Source organism: Lineus longissimus, chromosome 4 (genome assembly GCF_910592395.1).
Source record: "Lineus longissimus chromosome 4, tnLinLong1.2, whole genome shotgun sequence".
NCBI lineage: Eukaryota > Metazoa > Nemertea > Pilidiophora > Heteronemertea > Lineidae > Lineus > Lineus longissimus.
Genome location: NC_088311.1, coordinates 21,104,016 through 21,122,352, shown reverse-complemented (window position 1 = coordinate 21,122,352; position 18,337 = coordinate 21,104,016). Strand labels below are relative to the sequence as shown.

The following is an 18,337-nucleotide window of genomic DNA, read 5'->3' as shown; positions in this document are numbered from 1 at the left end:
TATACATAAATCTTTCTTTGGCGAAGGTGCATTGACAACAGGGAACCAAGAGCTGTCGTATTGACAACGGGGAACCAATATTTAGCAGTCGAGTGGACAGCGACGCGCGCGTGTGAACGTCTGCTTTGAGAGTCACCAATCGACCTTGAGCCTTGGTGCCCTGACCAAACCCCGTCGGCTACATCAAGCAAAGCATACAGAGAGTGTATACGTCAGTAAAGCTGTTTGAATGGTATAATGAATAAAGTGCTTCGTAATCCAACTGAGAGAATAATATATTTTCAATATCGATCGATCAAAGGATTCTGCATCAGCGCCACCTATATCTCGAGGCCAATTGATATTTGTCGATATTTTGATTGGATCTCAGCTCGATCCGGTTCAGGCTCGCGTGCGTTCGCTTGCGTCATATTCTGAGCAGATGGACGCAAGGAAGGAGTATTGTCAGTTTCACCAGTGTGGTACCCTTGCCTTCGCTGTGGACGTTCGTGACGCAGTCAGCATCGAGTGAATCAAAAGCAGACGACAGCCTACACAGCAACAGGCGACGATCGATGAGGACACTTCATCGTTGGGTCACACAAGATCAATCCGCAAGCGGACGGATCGACATCATGACACGACACAGGATTTATCATTCCAAGATAAACTAGACTATTGATACCAATATTTCCGCTTTTGCGCACACGACAGACAATTTTAAAGGCTCATGATTGATGGATTTTTCACAATAATTCCGATCCCATGAAACAGTTTAATCTTGCCGATATGTGGTCTCTAGGAAACGGACGATATGAACCTTTATCACGGTGGTTGGCATTATTTCTTCACCAAGGTAAGCTTAAACATATGGGGTTTAAAATCAGAAAATATCACTTTATGGTCATGATAATCGATAGAGTTGATTATGGTCATTATACTGTGAGTTATGGCATGATTATTTCAATGCATCCATTCCCCAGATAACCTCAGTTTTACCAAGCATGGATTGCAACATCAGGGGAAGAAAGCGATAAATTGGCAAGACCAAATATATTTGAATGACGGGGGAAATCGAAATCTCAAACTCAAACTTGTCGTCATTCGGGAAAACGGCTGTAGCTCGGGACTGGGAGGTCTTGAAAAGAATCAACTTAGCATCACACGAAGAAAAAGGCCGTTGAAGTAAGGGCAACAGGGCACCCAAGAAAGTATTTTCGAGCACTGCTTTTGTTCTGCTTGAAGATCTTTTGCTCAGACAATTTTTGTTACATCAAAGTGCCGAGTCTTGCAATTGGTTAGCATCGCCCACAAGAATTTGTCTATCAGTCTTACACCTTTCTGAAGCAATCTTTTTCAGTCACCTCACCCATTTACATTAAACCCCGAGGCCAAGTGTTTCTTTGGATACACCGTATACTCGCAAATAAAAAGACTTCAGAGCGGCAGCTCTCTTCAAAGCTCCGTAAATCTTACACTTTGGAGCGATAACCTTCACGTAGTGGCAATATCTCCGCTAACTCTTCCTGTGAAGTCCCCTTCATCAATCTTCAAGCATAATAGTACATTGACCTTCACAATGAGCGGGTCAAGTTCAAGATCACCGGCCTGGTCGAGCATCAAACTCCTTAGACTGCATAAAGATTGGAATAGTTACCAAAAGGAAATGGACCTAGGAATGTTGTGAGGTTACCCTCGATGACGCAACATAGAAAAACCATCATAAAAATTATCGATGCACGAGCTGACAAAGTCCAACCCATTTCATTGTGTTCACCACTGAGATCCTCGCCACCGATTAACGGATTCTGTGCACTTCTTAATCTCTAAGTAGAAGTATTGAAGGTCATTGGTGTGATACTTTAATCCGACACAATACAATAGGGTCGGACAATCTTTCAATGGGATATCTTAAACTGTTACACCGGCCTCTCGAGACACAGCAACACTATAGTTATGGGTAAATGGTGAAGGGGAAAATGTACCAAATGGCAATGCCCGCGGACAAAACCAACAGAACCATTTGGGGGCTGGGAGACTAAAAGAAAACCCCGAGGTTCTCAAAAAATTGTGGTAAAACAGAACTGATAAGATGATCATCTTTTTTCAAAAATGGGGATGATGAGGTTTGGTGTGGAAACGAAAGTCAGTCTCGAAGTCTATCGCATGGAGAATGTTGTCAGGTATTTGGTGCAGCGTTTGATGGACCTCTTGAATCCCCTATCATGAGATCGCGTTGGCCTGGAAACCCTTGTACTTGCTTGCTATAATGAATATTTGTACCAGGGCAAGAGTCAATATTTGAAGCCGCTGATGGAAATCATACAGCGTCACTTGAAGGCGGTCATCACAAATCGGGGTAACTGAAACAGGCTGTTACAGTAATAATGGTGTTTATCTGCGGCCATTCACTTCATTATGGCAAGACTCTTGACAGCCGGCCTAGGTTGTTGAAAACTATCTGTATCCGTCTCTGGCGTGCATCTAACAAATTTCGAAAGCAAAAGAAGAAGAAGAAAGAGACTCCATTAAAATAACTTATTAATAGAAACAACCTTAGGTTATGGAAAACTAAGTGTAGAAAAATGCCGAACGCAAAAGAAGAAGAAGGAGAAGGAGACTCAATTAAAGAGCTAATTGACAGAAACAACCTTACAGTTATACTCGTTTCAAGGATAACAAACAAAACTAATCTTTTTTAGATCATCTTCATCAGACTTCTTTTATGAGCAAAGGATCCAAGTGAATTCTGTTTCCATTGTACGAATTTCTTCTCTAATTTCAGTTTTCCACCTGACGTCAACCATGGCCGAAACCACAGAAACCGAAAAGGACTCGTCCTATTTCGAGGCTAAACACATGACCCCCGTCTGGATCGCCCTGGGTGTGGTTAGTGGTGTCCTGGTCACGTGCATTCTGTGCTGTGGTATAAAGGCCTGGTGCTGCCGAGGCAGTAAGACCGAAGACCAAAAGAAGGCTGAACAAAGGGCAAAGATGAATCGGCCTCCAAGTGAGGCTCTGGCGAAGAAGAGGAAGGAGAAGAAGACGAAAGCTCAGCAAGAAGACAACAAACCTTACAGGAATAAGTCATTGGCGTCTCTGCGCAGTCAGGGTAGAAAGGGGAACAGCAGGCCGGAGACCAGGGCATCTGTGATATACGACAGGGAGCTGGGGGATTATACGATCAGCCCGGAAAGCAGAATGGGAGATTATGGCAAGGATATCAACATGGCCAACTACGCCGTCTACGATCCGGTGAAGGCGTATCGGATGGAGACCCCACGCGACCAATCGCCCACTGATTCGCTAAACGACAACATGCGGCGTCCGCTGACGAAAAACGCCGCACAGGAGGATGCCGACTTAGCTGATCGCTACCTGACGCAGTATCGGATGACCTTGACCTCTAGTAAGGGCAAGAAATCTGCCAAAGGGGGTAAAAAGATTTACACAGCTTGATATTTGCGCCAAATCTGAACATAATTAATCAATTCTATAAAGTCGGTGACGAAAAGTTCTTGCCACAACTACTGTCTTTCTAAATGAATAAATTGGTCTGGCCTATATTGAGTATTAAGGCCAAGTACATTGTATAGGCGAAGAACAAGGGCGAAGAAGAAGCCAATCGGGTTAAAGAAGCCTGATTACGGTGCAATCATTGCGCGATGGATCACTTGACCTTATAAAAATGAAGAGATGTATATACTGCTGAAACTGTCTTCGTGTACAATCACAAGGCCCATCCGTCCATGGGAAACCACCCCTCATAGATCTTGAGTTCATTTAGTTGAGGAACTAAACTACGTGCTTCGTTTGCAAGCCATCTCTTATCGATAACATTGTCCAAAGATGTGTTGGTGAATGACTGTGGCAAACTCTGACGTACAATGAAATTTGCCAACTCAAGTATTGCGTTTCGGCATATTTGAGACATTACATTCACAATTCCACTGGCCGTACAACACTTGGTTTCGGAATTTTGTTGTACTGTCCAATCGCCTTTCAGTCATAATTTCAAAGGGGGGGGGGGGGGGGGCTTATGTAAGGGCAAATACCAGTTACCTGATTGGATGAAACAGTGTCTTCGACTGGTACCTACATGTGGACACAAGCAGAATTATTTACCAAAATCTAGATTGTCAGCAGAAAATGGCCTTTACCGGCGAGCTCTTACGCAGAGATTCAGTCCGTGGTGTTTGGGCCTAATTATGATTTTGATCACAAATCTGTCGTATGAGGACAAGGTCCCAACCAGAAGGCCGGAAACGTCGGACATAAAATATCCCATCAAAAATGCATTCCGACAAGTTCCGACACGTTTTACATGTGAAGAAAACATTCAAACAATCGAATTAGGCTACCGTTGGGAGTTCGTTATTTTTCAGATACCAAGCACAGATTGGCGCTTCATTTCTAGTTTCAAAAAGTCTTGATTGTGACGTAATGCCTGTTGGTTTGAGATTGTTTTGTTTTGCTGTCGTTGTTTTTTGTCTATCAAAAAAATTAACTCCCGAAAAATGTGTCTTGCCATTCCTTAGGTCATTAGAAACATTTTGACCCTCAATATATACCCCTTGCACATGACAAAACACCCCCTGATTTCATTAGAATGAACTGGCTGCCATGACAAGCCGTAAGTGTTCCATTAATCAAGCCAAGAATTGAATATCGATGCTAGCGTCATCCAACGGAAAATGATTAAACTAACACCTAGCTTCCAGCATCAGAACTAATTCTAAAAATATTTTGAGCACTGGAGAATGATTCATCATTTTGCGCAATGGGAGCACGTGGTTGGCCTACCGATTTTGAGCATTCATTTTCGCTATTTTATTCCTTGTTTTCAATCTCGTAACACATCTTGAACAACGTTTTTTTGGTAAGGAGAACCACAAATTTCTGCCTGGCTCTCTCTGGGCGGGGGACCGGGAGCATTGCACTCGCACTCGTTATGACGTATGTATTGTAAAATCGGCCGGGAGCCAGGTCAACTTTCATAGTTGCTCATGCTATGTACTGTAAAATCGACCAGGAGTCACTGCGCAGCCTTCCTTTGTAATGACTTGGAAATGAGGGAGTTTTTTCAACTATCTTTTCTCAGGCATTAATTTGATGACTGGTCAGAGGCCAATTTAAATGCACAGACTTGAATATACATGTATATCATCATAAGCACTGAAGTTATTGGCCAAAAAAATATGCCTACCTTAAAACACCTTCAGGTTCAGACCAGTGACCCGCTAGAGTCCGAGTCTGAGGCAGCAAAGAAGACGATCTTGGATGACCAATCCAGCAAGTGAATCTCTCCCTTTTGGTATTTTGAAATGAGTGTTGTTGTCCGGAATGAGGATGGGTGGTTATTGGACACTGCTGAGCTTGTTTCGAGTCACTACAAGATATGTTGCTCTCTGTCTAACTCTGAAACCACAGTCTCCTACGAGGGCAAGAAAGACTTGTTTGCTATCCACCAACCCTTCAGAATGGACAGTCAGTTTGCCAAAGTTGTGAGAGAATTAAAAGATGAGGCTGACTCTGGAGAACAGGATCACAGGAAAAAGGTTGGTTTATTATTCAAATATTGTATCTATTGTAATTCATTCAACTAAACTGAGATGGGGAACATGTTATGGAGCCAAAAAATGAAGAAATGGTTTAGTTGGCCTACAGACACCCTCCCCTCCCAAGAAAATGAATTTGGACAACTTTGGCGTTACTCTGCCAGACGTACCAAAGATCACCATGAACATTGAACGATGCAGGGAGTAAAATCAAGGAGTAAAATATTGAATTTACTTCGGTAAAATATTGAATCTACTGATATGGTTTCAAATGCTCTTGGTTTATTAATTAGCAAGAGTCCCGAAATGACCAATCAAATATGTGTTGGCCCTCTCCAGTTACGAAATGTTTAAGTCTTTTGGCGCCCAGAGCGTTAGGATGAATGTCCGGACTATCCTGATTGCACCGCCGTTGAGATGCCGCAGAGCACTATGTCTATTCTTGTTATTTCATCACCCCACCGTTAGGTAGGGCTACAAAAAATGTCTATAGACTCATTAGAGTGTTCCTCTCCACGGAAATCTTTAGTAAAAGGCGAAAGATTTATGCGTGGGATTGAAGAGAAACCAGAGTACTGAATTCTAGGCAAGCTTCCTACCCTATTGAATTTGTTTACTTTACTGAATTGGTATTACTGATAAGGTTTGTGGAGACTTCTTGCATTATTAACCAATTTAACTTATTAATTTTGCAATATTTTTTAATCAATACATGTTCCCTAAAAGCGGAACAAATTTGTTATTTATCAAATTCTGAATTATTTTGGTAATTTTAATTGTTTTGTAGCCAGTTTGCTGGCGCGTTGTAAATCTGTAAGTATGTCAGAGCTATGACGTGTTGGTCACGTGACCTGCTGTTGATTCTATTGTGTTTTTGAATACAAAGTTAACAATAGTAGTGGAGCTCCGGGTTCAGTGCACCTGTTTGATATTGATTACAGATTATTAAAATGGGAATTCCAGGAACAATTTTTAAACTTTTATTCCAATTTTGATATGATAATGTGTCTTGTTGTGGATGATTTAAAAAAAATGATTTTGACATATTTGAAAGATTATTAAAATGGGAATTCCAGGAACAATTTTTTAAACTTTTATTCCAATTTTGATATGATAATGTGTCTTGTTGTGGATGATTTAAAAAAAATGATTTTGACATATTTGAATTGATTGATGGGTCATGACTGTACACCAGGCATCCACACTGTCCTGTTGCCTGGGTCGTTACCTTGAGAATTTACAGTAATAAGTATTAGGGAATCTGCCTTTATACCAAAAACACTTTATTAATGAAAAATTAAAATTTTGTGGACTTTTTCAATTATTTTTACCCAAAAGACTTACTGGAATATCAGAACTGTATCATTGATTTTTCAGAGAAAACGAAAACGCCAAGAAAGTAATCCTGGTGAGATGGCTGCAGACATTTATCATGAACAGGTTTGAAATGAATTTGTTTTTCCCACCAATTATCATGAACCACTTAATATCAATGTTCTTCCCACCAATTATCATGAACAGGTATAAAATTAATGTTCTTCCCACCAATAATCAAGAACAGGTATAAAATTAATGTTCTTCCCACCAATAATCAAGAACAGGTATAAAATTGATGTTCTTCCCACCAATAATCACGAACAGGTATAAAATTAATGTTCTTCCCACCAATTAACATGAACTGGTATAAAATCAATGTTCCCACCAATTATCATGAGCAGGTATGAAATTAATCTTCTTCCCACCAATTATCAGGAACCTTCTCCTTCTTCTGCGTTCAACCAATTTTATTATTTTGAAAAAAATTAATTTCATTATTTAAAAAAAAATTATAATAGGTTAAAGGATTCTTGACAAGTACTCTGAGAGAGTTGGTGGAGAAAGGTTTCAAGAATGGCTACTTTACAGAGAAACCTAGAATGCCTTTGGACAATAACCTCACAGCCAGGTCTGCGTCTCATTTAGAGGGACCTGGGGATGCTCTCTTGTCACGATGTGAGGAAACATGTCATGGAGATGTAGCGAATAATCACAAAGGTCCTGTCAACTTGGCTGTAGGTAAGAACGGAATTTTCTTTAAAATGTTGCTGTTCGTTTTCTCAATCTTTGGTCTTTTGGCGGTTACAATTTGGGCCACTTTGTCTGTATGGTTTTCTTCCATTTCGTATGGATTTAAATGGATTATTGCCTACTTTTTGCAATGCCCCATCATTTTTTCACACCTCAGTCGGTATTAAAGTAAGCATAAATGAGATCGTCCCAATTGCTGCACGACTCATTGCATTGGAATTCCACAACACGAGTTTCTGAATAGAATGCTACGTAATCACGTGTTTAGTAGAATCTAGCTAACAGCGTTTTCTTCTGCACTGCAGGAAATAAGAAGGTAGAGTATGTTTTGTGGCGTTGAAAATGTAAAATTTGGCTCAAAACTGGTTGTGTGAAATTCACTTTAACATGACATCCTCATTTAAATTTTATATCTTTTCTCTCTAGCTGAATGGAACGATGAAGACCTGTTCAATCGCCTGGTCAACCATGAAAAAGAAGTTGCTTCAATCGTCCACTGTCTTGATGCTGACTACCTCATTCCTCCTCAATCTCAGTTCCTTATGTCTGATATAACTTGCCTAAGACCACTTCTCGAGGGCAAGTCATAATCTTATTCTCTTTCATAGGGGTCCACAGTAAACCGTCGAATTTTCACGTCGTTTTGTTTTTGCGATTCACAAAAATATCAGACATTTTATCTTCATTTTGATGGATTACGAAAGTTCCTTTGGTTTTTACAATAAAGAGATAGTTTTTCCCATTTTCTATGTTTCACAAGTGTAGGTTATTTTAATAATTGTGAAATGGCCCGATATTGTCAGGATGCATTGTACCAGATGTGGACAGCAGTTTCACGTGGAATAAACAGATGGCGACACTGAATAATGTCACGTGGTGTTCCCGACGGAGACTGCTGCGTCATTGTGACGGGCTTAAATATGTTAAGAACACTACTTTCAGATCCATTGTAGCCAAATTGTGATCAAATGTTATAATGGGGCTCACAGTGCATTTCATGGCAAAATCGTATTGAAACTCAAGTAATAAAGGCATCACTTTTGATGCAAAATCCATTCGAGTCACGCCAGAGAAGTTGCATTTACTCAAAAAGAATTTTAGTGGCTATTTCACTTCTAAATCAATTATTTTCAAGGAGTGCGCCATTTGTATTTAATCTTGTGTCAGGAAAATAGTTGTCCACAATGCTGTAGTGCAGTTATCTTGCGGGTAACTTTGCTGAAACATAGTATATATTCTATTTGTGTATCTGCCTACACAGTGGTAATGTTCGTTGACATTATATTCGGTAAATAAGAAATCCATTGGAAATTTTCAAATTCACTTTAATACAAATATCAAATTTTTGACAATTGGTGTAGGCCTTTGATATACTTTTGGCTGGATTTTGCTAAGAAAATGCATTAGGAGTACACTTCAGATGTTGATACAAATCTCTAGAATACTCTTCAGTGGACATTTCTGGCAATGGCAGACCTGTGAATACCTTTGTCATTCTAACTAACAGGATGCAATTTCTCTCTCATTTTCACGCGCTTCCTCCTGTCAGAAATAGTGGTCATTCTACTGGAAACAGATGTAGACGTTTCAAAAGTCTCGTCTTCCTCGATATAGCACAATCAAATGTTATCTCCACTGCGCACAAGTCAATCGTCCGGCCCTTCACGGCAGGGATAAGACACTTGACAGTACTTACCTAACTTGTAAAAGCAACTTTTAATACTAGAAAGTGCACTGGTAACCAGGCAAGCAACCAATATATCATACCTGATCCAGGAAGCCATACCAGAACCATTATTACCGAGAGAACGATATTAGTCCTCGTTCATGTCACAATGCATGTTTTCCACTTCGCCGGTTCATCAAACTGTTACGAATCACATGCTCTACAAAACTTAGATAGTTTGTGTCAGCGATGCATGAAAATATTAATTTCCCGCTAATGTTTGCATGGTTGGCGATCAGAACAAAAGATGAAGTGGACGGTGCGCGTTTTTCTGGCTTCTGCCTCCTGTGAGCGAACTGACGGGGATAGGAATTGAATTTTCATCAGTTGTGTATTGTTCCATATGCTGCTACTTGATCTTGGAGTTATTATTCTGTGCAGTTGAGGCAGAATCTTGTTTATTTCGTTGAAGGTCGTACGATTTCACAGGGTATTTTGATTTCCGTTAGGCCAGGGCCTTGTATGAATGAATGAATGAATGAAATTTACACTTGTATACTGCAAAATCCAAAATGAATTTGCTCTAATGCGGTCCTTAAAAAATCGTCTTTCAGACATTTATTGAAACTAAAACGAATGCTACAACAAAAAGAAGACATTCACTACTCGTTGAGAAGTAGAGGATGATATGTTTGAGAGAAAAACAAACCAGTGTTTTCTGAATTTTTTGTATTGCAGATAATAAAAAGTTTGATGTGATTGTAATTGACCCACCATGGAAGAACAAGTCAGTCAAAAGAAAGAAGAAGTGAGTTGAGACTTAGGTGTGCCCCAGCAAATTCCATAGAGAGCACTGCTCAAGTTGTAACACTATTTTATGCCTTAAACTTTTGACCATTTAAAGTTTACTTGCACAAAAAGGAAACTATTCCGAACTTTTGATTCCAGGTATAAAACTCTAAATGAGTGGGACTTTTATGACCTGCCTGTTGCGCACCTGGCAGCTGATGGTTGTCTCCTGGTCATCTGGGTTACTAACAAACAAAAACAAAGGGAATTTGTGAAGGATTCTTGGTTCCCTCATTGGTCAGCTGTTTTTGAAGCAGAGTGGCATTGGATCAAGGTAGGATCAGACTATTTCTTGAGCAATCCTTCGGAGGTAAAACTGTGTATCAATGCCGGTGTAACATCTGTGGTTGTTCCCCATGTGTCAGTGTTTCCAAACAATAGGCAGCTAGAGAGACCACGACTTTTCAATAGGGGGGATACACAGAAAAACTTGTCAATCTATTTTTGAGCGTTCCCAAACAATGAGGGGAAACACTCAAAAACAGAAACACTCAAAAACATTACACCGGCCCTGGAAATTCTGACATGGATGGAATCTACAGGAACCAATAGCAGCATAACAATATACTGTCACACACCCCTTACCTTTAAATGATGTTTTTATTGTCCTATTTAAAGGAAGTACATTTGTAAGTTGTAAGTTGCCTGCAGGTCTAAAAATCACCATGGAGACGGGTTTGCATGTGTGCATAAACCTTCTTTAGGAGTGACTTACTGGGACTCTTTTTGATTCCAGTCAGTCCCAAGTGAAATAACTTGTTAGCAAAAATCATAAATAATAACACGAAAACTAAACTTGTGGAGCTTGCACCTGTGACGTTGCACGCAATCATTTATTTCTATCTTGTCCATTTTATTGGTTTGGTTGCTGATTGCAAGAGCTGGACATCCTTTGGATAATTGCTGCCCCAGGCCATTGTTGTCTTTATTCAATATCATTTTCCCTATAACGGTATGGTATCAGTATTTACAAGGATTCAATGCACATGGCCTGAAGGGTGCATCAGAAATTATTTCCTGTAATTACATCGCAGGACATAAGTAAATAAGTATTGATGAATATTGAATCCCAGCTCTTGTGGCCGAAGGACAATTTGGCCGCTGACATCCATTTGGACCACCGAGCGGACAATACCAGGTGGTTCCTGCCAATAATCGATGCGAATAATGAACGTATCGTTTTAATGATTGTGTTTATAATCTGGAAACAGACTTACGCATTTTGCTTTTAAGCTGATTGTTGGTCATTTATGAGGTTTATTTTCAAGGGCTAGTGGCTACAGTTTTTATCTCTATTGAGTAACTGTAAATCTGAGTGTGAGTTATCAAAATTAGAAGAAATATTGAAGAAATCACTCCACCCAACACATGTACGTATTCAATAGAAAATTGAGAACTCTAATGCATTTCCTTAGGCTTCAGCCTGAACTACCAGGGACGTTGCACCTTGCACCGTGCAACCCTCCACGAAGCATCTTTGCACTATCAAAAAAGAAGAAAAAATTTGTACACAATGCACATGTAGATATATCATGTACTTAATTGTTTTTCGAGTTATGCATTACAAAATACTAATTACAAAAAAGTTAGTGTAAACATTCACCATTGACAAATAGTGAGGATTATCAAATGCTTTGAAAAACTAATTTTATAGGCAGCACTGTCACATGATATAAGCTTTCTCATTCAAAATACAAAAACATATATGTAGTTGACACAAACGAAGCGATTCTTATCGCCGCGAAAACTATTTCACCAAAACACAGGCAGGTTCTGCCCTGTCTTTATACATTTGCGAAGGTGAAAAGAAGCATGGGCCAACCATAAAGACTGAACATTTTCAGAAACCCATGTTCGCATAACTTTTTAGGTGACTCGACATGGTGAGACCGTGTTCCCTATGGAAAGCCCTCACAAGAAACCTTACGAGTCTATTATCTTGGGAAGGGTCAGAAGAGACAAAAAAGAGATGAGTGAAGAGTATGAAGACGAGAAAATGAAGAAAGTTGATGACAAGGTCCTTGTCAGTGTTCCGTGCTGTGTACATTCCAAGAAACCACCGTTGACAGGTATGCTCTCATGAAAACATTGGCTCTTGCCTTACGAAATGTTGAGAATGATAAAGCATTTTATTGACAATTATTTTGGAGAGTTCTTCTGGTTCCTCCAACAATATTGAGTATCTAATGTTTCTGACTGGTTTAGCTGCTCAATTCTTTATTCGCAAAAAGAATGCATGGATGAATAACTGAATGCAACAGAAAATGTATAATCATAATAGAACATCTATTTCTATGACACCTTTCCATGATATACCGCTTAAAGTTTCACCTCTCCATAGACCTGTCAGGAAATACGTCTTTGAGTCTGCCTTGAATTTCTCAATGTTGGTTCGGCTGTAAAGGTAAAGCAATTTTTAGACTGACCACTTTCGTGTGACTTATTTTTATCTTAAACATACTGTCCTACATTTTTTAAAGTGATCTCTGTCATGTTTTTTTAATCCAGAAATACTCAAAGATTATTTACCCGATGATTCTTGTTGTTTGGAAATGTTCGCAAGGAATCTGACTCCTGGATGGACCAGTTGGGGAAATGAGGTAACCTTTGTGATATTCTTCCATATTTTTTTCTCTCGGGCATTACATCGGCTTTTTCCCTGTAAATGAAAACAAGAATGAAATACATTAGTTGCCATTTCTTCTTCTTCTCACATGAAAACAAGTAGCATTGAGGGGTTAACTTCTTTGAGAGCCTGGGGAGCTATGTTTGAAGTGAGTTTCCGCTGACATAGACAGTTTTAGCACTCCTGCAATTTTCCCTCTTGATTGCCTCCTTTGTAGACCTCAAGAAGGTTCTAGCTTGTGTGAGTTACCTTTGACATTAAATTTTGACACTTGTGTCATATGCAACGAGATATCTTATGTAATCGAGTGGCAAATACGAACCATATTTAATAAATAGGCCGTATCTAATATGATGTTGTGTCATTGCTAAGGAAACGGAACAAAATAAGTTTCCTCTTTTCTACATTCCTAATGTCGACCTTTTTTTCGGGCCGATGTGCGAAAAGTACTGGGCCGATTCCTTCAGTTTGGTTTTTCTTAAATAAAATTTTCGAGGATTTTCTCATTTACGGAATAAAGTTTTTGTGTGTATCCGTGTACACTGATGTTGGGCATAGATTTTTTGCACTGTTGGTGAATTTGGGTGTTTACAGTATTTTCGTGAGCATACATGTTTTAAAGAGGAACCGGGGTAATTTATCTTACTAGTATTTGATTTGACCTAATTTTCAAGGTCACAGAGGTCAATTGGCGTAAATTGGCCATTTGAGTGTAACTATGGCACGTTTCTTTACCACTTATATAAGCTATGAATTTGAAACTTGTTACACATGTTCCCGGGCCCTATGTCAGATAACATCTAACGCTGAAGTTCGGTTTGATCTGATTCTCGACTTGGCCACCAGGGGGCCAAAACTGAAAACGTAAAAAGTGTATTATCTCGTTTATTAGTGACTTGTTTTCAATAATATTTTATGATACATGTAGGTACTCCAGCAAGGATACATCACATGTCATACCGACTTTCATTTGACCTATACAGGGTGTCCACAAGAAAACCTAATCCTGTGAAAAAGGGTTAATATGATCAGGCCGGGTGATGTATGACTGTAATACATGTATTGCATTTTCCATAAAGTAGGAGCAACACGCTTTCCAATGATACCTTGATGGCATTCCTTCAGTCACACATCACTGAGTACCATTGTTTTGAAAATGGTATGCGAAAAACCATTTGTGACAGTTCATGGCAAGACATGAGGAGCACATCCGAATGGCCTGAGGGCATTTTTAATGGTATTAAAACATGAAAAACAAGATTTTTATCTGTTGATGAAATTTATTTAGTGCCGTACCTACAATAATTATGCACCAACACCTTCCACGTGCCCACCTCCCCTTTCGATGCAAAGTCCACAACGGCGGCGCATGTCAGCCACAGCTCGTCTCGCCATCGCAGGATCATCACGGAGGACGTCGACCTCATGTTGAATGCGTGCTCGTAAATCCTGAAGGTTGTGTGGGGCACTGGTAAAAACTTTGTCCTTCAAATAGCCCCACAGGAAAAAGTCTCATGGTGTCAAATCCGGTGACCTTGGTGGCCATTCCACAAGATGATTGAGAGCAATTATTCTGTCATGAAAAAGTTCCTGTAGGCGAGTCCTGACAGCGATGAGTCTGTGGGCTGGTGCACCGTCCTGTGCCCACCACAGATGTCGAAAGACACCATTTTGTTGCCTTTCGAAATGCAACTCGAGCTGGATCACAACATCTTCGTTGATCATCAGTAGGTAGATTTGGCCATTGACATTTCGTTCAAAAAAGATTGGTCCGATTATGACACCATTACCACGAAGCCCTATCCAGACGGTAACCTTGTCTCGACTCATGTTTTTTTCAAAGTTGAAATTTGGAGCATTTCTTTTCGGTGCATATTCAATTACATTGTGGGTGTTAACCGTTCCGTTCAATGAAAATCCTGCTTCATCACCAATCACCAAGCTTTCAAGAAACCTTGCATCCCTCTGACATCGGTCCAGCAGCCATTCAGCAAAAACTTGTCTTCTCCTGAGGTCGGCAGGCAAAAGTTGATGGCGAATGTGCATTCGGTATGGATGATAATGCAGGTCCAAATTTGTTATGCTGTTAAAAATGGATTTGCAGAGCCCAAGTCCATTTCTTCTTGCACTTGTTCCCCTTGGATTCTGGAGTAATTGCTGTCGAACTGCTTCAATGTTTTCTTCAGTTCTGACTGTACGTCTCCTCCCCGAGTGACCCTTGTTCCGATTGAGGCTTGTACCATGTTCTTGGTACTTCTTCACATTTGCCCAGATGGTCGTCTTAGCTGGCGGATCCCGCTCGGGGAACACTTCCCTAAATGCATCCTGAGTAGCTTGGAGGCTCCTGTTTTGGTAGCTAGAACTTTTTAACAACAAACACTCTTTGCTCAGTGGTAAGTTGCACCATGTTGCTGTCTTGAAGTTTACATAAACAATGAATACCTTTTACCAATGCTTTGGCATACCGCAGTAACCTATTACATAACTTAAAAATGACATAAGTTAATCCGCCGACATCACACCACCTGGACATCGATTTCCTGGGCAAGCATGACAGTGACATTTATCCCAACTGTCGCAAATGGGTTTTCGCATACCATTTTCAAAACAAGGTACTCAGTGATGTGTGATTGAATGAATGCCATCAAGGTATCATTGGAAAGCGTGTTGCTCCTACTTTATGGAAAATGCATTATTATAGTCATACATCACAAGGCTTGGTCATACTAACCCTTTTTCGCAGGATTAGGTTTTCTTGTGGACACCCTGTATACTGTACATGTGGCTAGTTTTTTAACCAGGATGAATTCCTAACCACCAAATATCTATACGGTGAGCACAATGGCCCCTGGCCTTTTCGTTTTACAAGTATATCGTATACAAAAAATAAAGGGCAGGCGGAGTATATTGAAAATCACTGGTTATGCCAGCATGACCAATGAGGTGTTGGGAAGCAAAGCCGCTGTAATGTTGCGCATGCAGTTAGAAGTTGAATATTGACAAATTGGCCCAAACTCTGCTATGTATACCAGACATCTGATTGGCGTATGGAACAATGTAATGGGACAACGACATGCATTGACAGGTAAATTGAATAATGTCCTCGTAATCATAATAATAGAACCAATAAAAGGATGGCGATATTCTCTCTGCCTCGGACGCTGTAACAATGCTGCAGCCCCGAGCTAACAGATAGCTTGCACTCCCAAAGATTGATTTATCAATTTGGACTCATCATTGCCTTCTTTTAATGATTTGTTCTTGCAGGTACTAAGGTTTCAGCACTCTGATTTCTTTGTGCGGAGGGAATCTCTAGTAAGTCATTAACGGTGTTGTCCAAGTGGGGTAGATGTAGAAGCAGCAGTTATAGTGTAAGGAATCGATACATAAGATACAATAGTGATTGTTTGTGATGGACAGGAGTCCTAGTCGTACTACAAGTTGTATTCTTTCGCATGTGATGGATTGAGTGATAGTGACTGGATCACATTTTAAAATGCTGAACAGTATGTTGACAATATCAGGAGGTGCGACTTGTGCAGGTTGGATGGAATTGTGGGACTCCCAGTCAGCTGGATGAGGGGCAGACATTTTCAATTCTGTGCAGGGGTGTAGCTAGCGATGGCGGGGGGGGGGGGGGCGCAGAGAGGGTAAATACCCCCTCTGAAATCTCCCAAAAATGTTTTTGACTATGATTGAAAAATTTCATGATATCACATTGTAACTTCAGTTTCTGTATATTATCGATGTACCATAGCGTAAACGGTAAATGATCGGATAAAAAACCTGATTTGAATAAATAGATTCTGGTCAATGCTTGTTTTTGTTTCATTAATACAAAGATCATGATATGATGTACTGTTCCCGTATGACACTGTCATCCATGGTTTTTGTTGTCCATCCGTCGCTTATCAACACTCTTCTCCATCCCTGGCCTGGCATCCGCTTGACACACGGGGCAAAAGGTTCCGAGATCGCAAAGTTCGACGGCCCGTAAGTACGATCCCAGGGCAGCATCCTGACATAACCAGCGATTTTCTATACATCCGCCTCTCCATATTTCAAACTATACGAGGAAGTAGTATCAAAAACCTGATCTCAGGATGCCAGGACAGTGGTTGTTGTTGGCTGAAATGATAGAGAATATACATGTACACTGTGTGTAAGAAGTAAATTTCATTGCTCGATCTCACAATAAAAGACAATGCATACATAGAGATACACGCACACAGCACAGGACAATACCCATACATACAATGTACTTATAAGGCTGGTGAAATTGGTACCCAGATATTCCAGCTTTTCAGATATACACTGTGTCTGGTGATCGGATCATCATTGATCGGGCGCTAATGCATAATTACATTTCATTGATTGACAATAGGACGAAGGTGCCCAGTTACTGCTTTGACCCTTAAGTCCGGCTGAGATTGCTGAAGTGGTGGCTCTGGTTTCTCCTCTCCCTATAATCTTCTCATCACGAGAGTTGACACTGACGTTTGGACACCTAACTGTTCGATGAGTTTGCATGTACTTGGGCTCCGTAGCATGCAGTTAAAGGGACAAGGCATTGGGCATGAGATATGGTTGGTTTTTCATATGAAAATGGCTTCCAGCTGAACCGTGACTTCTCTAAACAAGAAGATCGAAAAATAACTTAACTGCTCTATATTGTAAATACTTAAATAGAGCAGAATCCGTAGGCTTGCCTGAAACTCGCAAGCTATGTCCAAAACAATTTCGCACTGCACTTTATTTATTAAAGATAAGACATGGAGGCAAATGTCTATTGTCCCACACACAAGTTGTCACACCGTTGTCGCATATTTTCAAATCCCCTGTAATGCGAAGCCCGTATACATGTTGAATTAGACGGACACGGGAAGTTGTTGCTAACCCTTACTGAAACATTTTCACAGAAAGTGTTGTAATCTATCATACTTAAAAATGTTTCTTATTGTCACATACGAGGATGTCGCTCGGTTCCTGGTTGGCCGACCTCCCTGTGCAATATAGATTACCTTGACTCGCTGTTTGACAGAAACCTTTGGGGTCCCGGTTTTCTCCTACAGTCCCATGTGTCACATTGACCGGTACTTATTATCTCTTGTATAAGGCTTTTACCTGCAGGAAGACAATGAAATCTTTTGTCGCGCATTATCATATTCAGGTACCGATATCGCCAAATAGCAGTGCGTGGTCAGCTGCTTAGATATTGTCTGCCTCAGTTCCTTCATCTGAATATACGCATATTTTTCTCGCAACTACAGTTCTAATTAGCCATCCTGGCTAAGTAACAACCTCGGCGTTCGTGACTCGGTCGCGTGCGCCTCTGTCTCCGCGACACATCCATTTAGAAGATGATTCGTACATAACAATACTGTTGTCCTGTCTTTATATAGACTTAGAGATAATCAAGATAATCGTAATCTTGTGTGGTAGGTAGCTGTTTAATTAGTTTTGGTGTTAAAGAATTGCCAAAAAGTTCCTTCATGAGATGCAATCTGCAAAAAGGGGATGTTAGTTGAACTAGTTTTTAACTTCTAAAGACGAAAGTCTCTCAAGAAAGAGAGAGCCGCGTTCGCGGAGGAA

The 18,337-nt window shown here is 40.4% G+C and overlaps 2 protein-coding genes and 1 non-coding gene across 3 annotated transcripts; 2 read left to right on the top strand and 1 right to left on the bottom strand.

Moving 5' to 3' along the window:
* Positions 1-720: 720 nt before the first annotated feature.
* On the top strand, positions 721-4,021 carry LOC135487213 (uncharacterized). Its single transcript, XM_064770706.1, has 2 exons — positions 721-835; positions 2,765-4,021. The coding sequence occupies exons 1-2, from the start codon at positions 745-747 to the stop codon at positions 3,436-3,438; spliced, it is 765 nt and encodes a 254-aa protein (XP_064626776.1). The 5' UTR covers positions 721-744; the 3' UTR covers positions 3,439-4,021.
* A 740-nt stretch (positions 4,022-4,761) lies between these two features.
* Positions 4,762-16,514, top strand: LOC135487090 (N(6)-adenine-specific methyltransferase METTL4-like). Its single transcript, XM_064770440.1, has 10 exons — positions 4,762-4,858; positions 5,202-5,537; positions 6,915-6,977; positions 7,373-7,592; positions 8,031-8,183; positions 10,009-10,078; positions 10,219-10,393; positions 11,990-12,188; positions 12,628-12,719; positions 16,013-16,514. Exons 2-10 carry the CDS (start codon positions 5,304-5,306, stop codon positions 16,070-16,072), a joined length of 1,266 nt encoding a protein of 421 aa, XP_064626510.1. The 5' UTR covers positions 4,762-4,858; positions 5,202-5,303; the 3' UTR covers positions 16,073-16,514.
* Positions 5,993-6,113, bottom strand: LOC135487322 (U5 spliceosomal RNA). The gene has a single exon (XR_010446819.1). It is a non-coding gene; the product is annotated as a U5 spliceosomal RNA (small nuclear RNA).
* Positions 16,515-18,337: the final 1,823 nt, after the last annotated feature.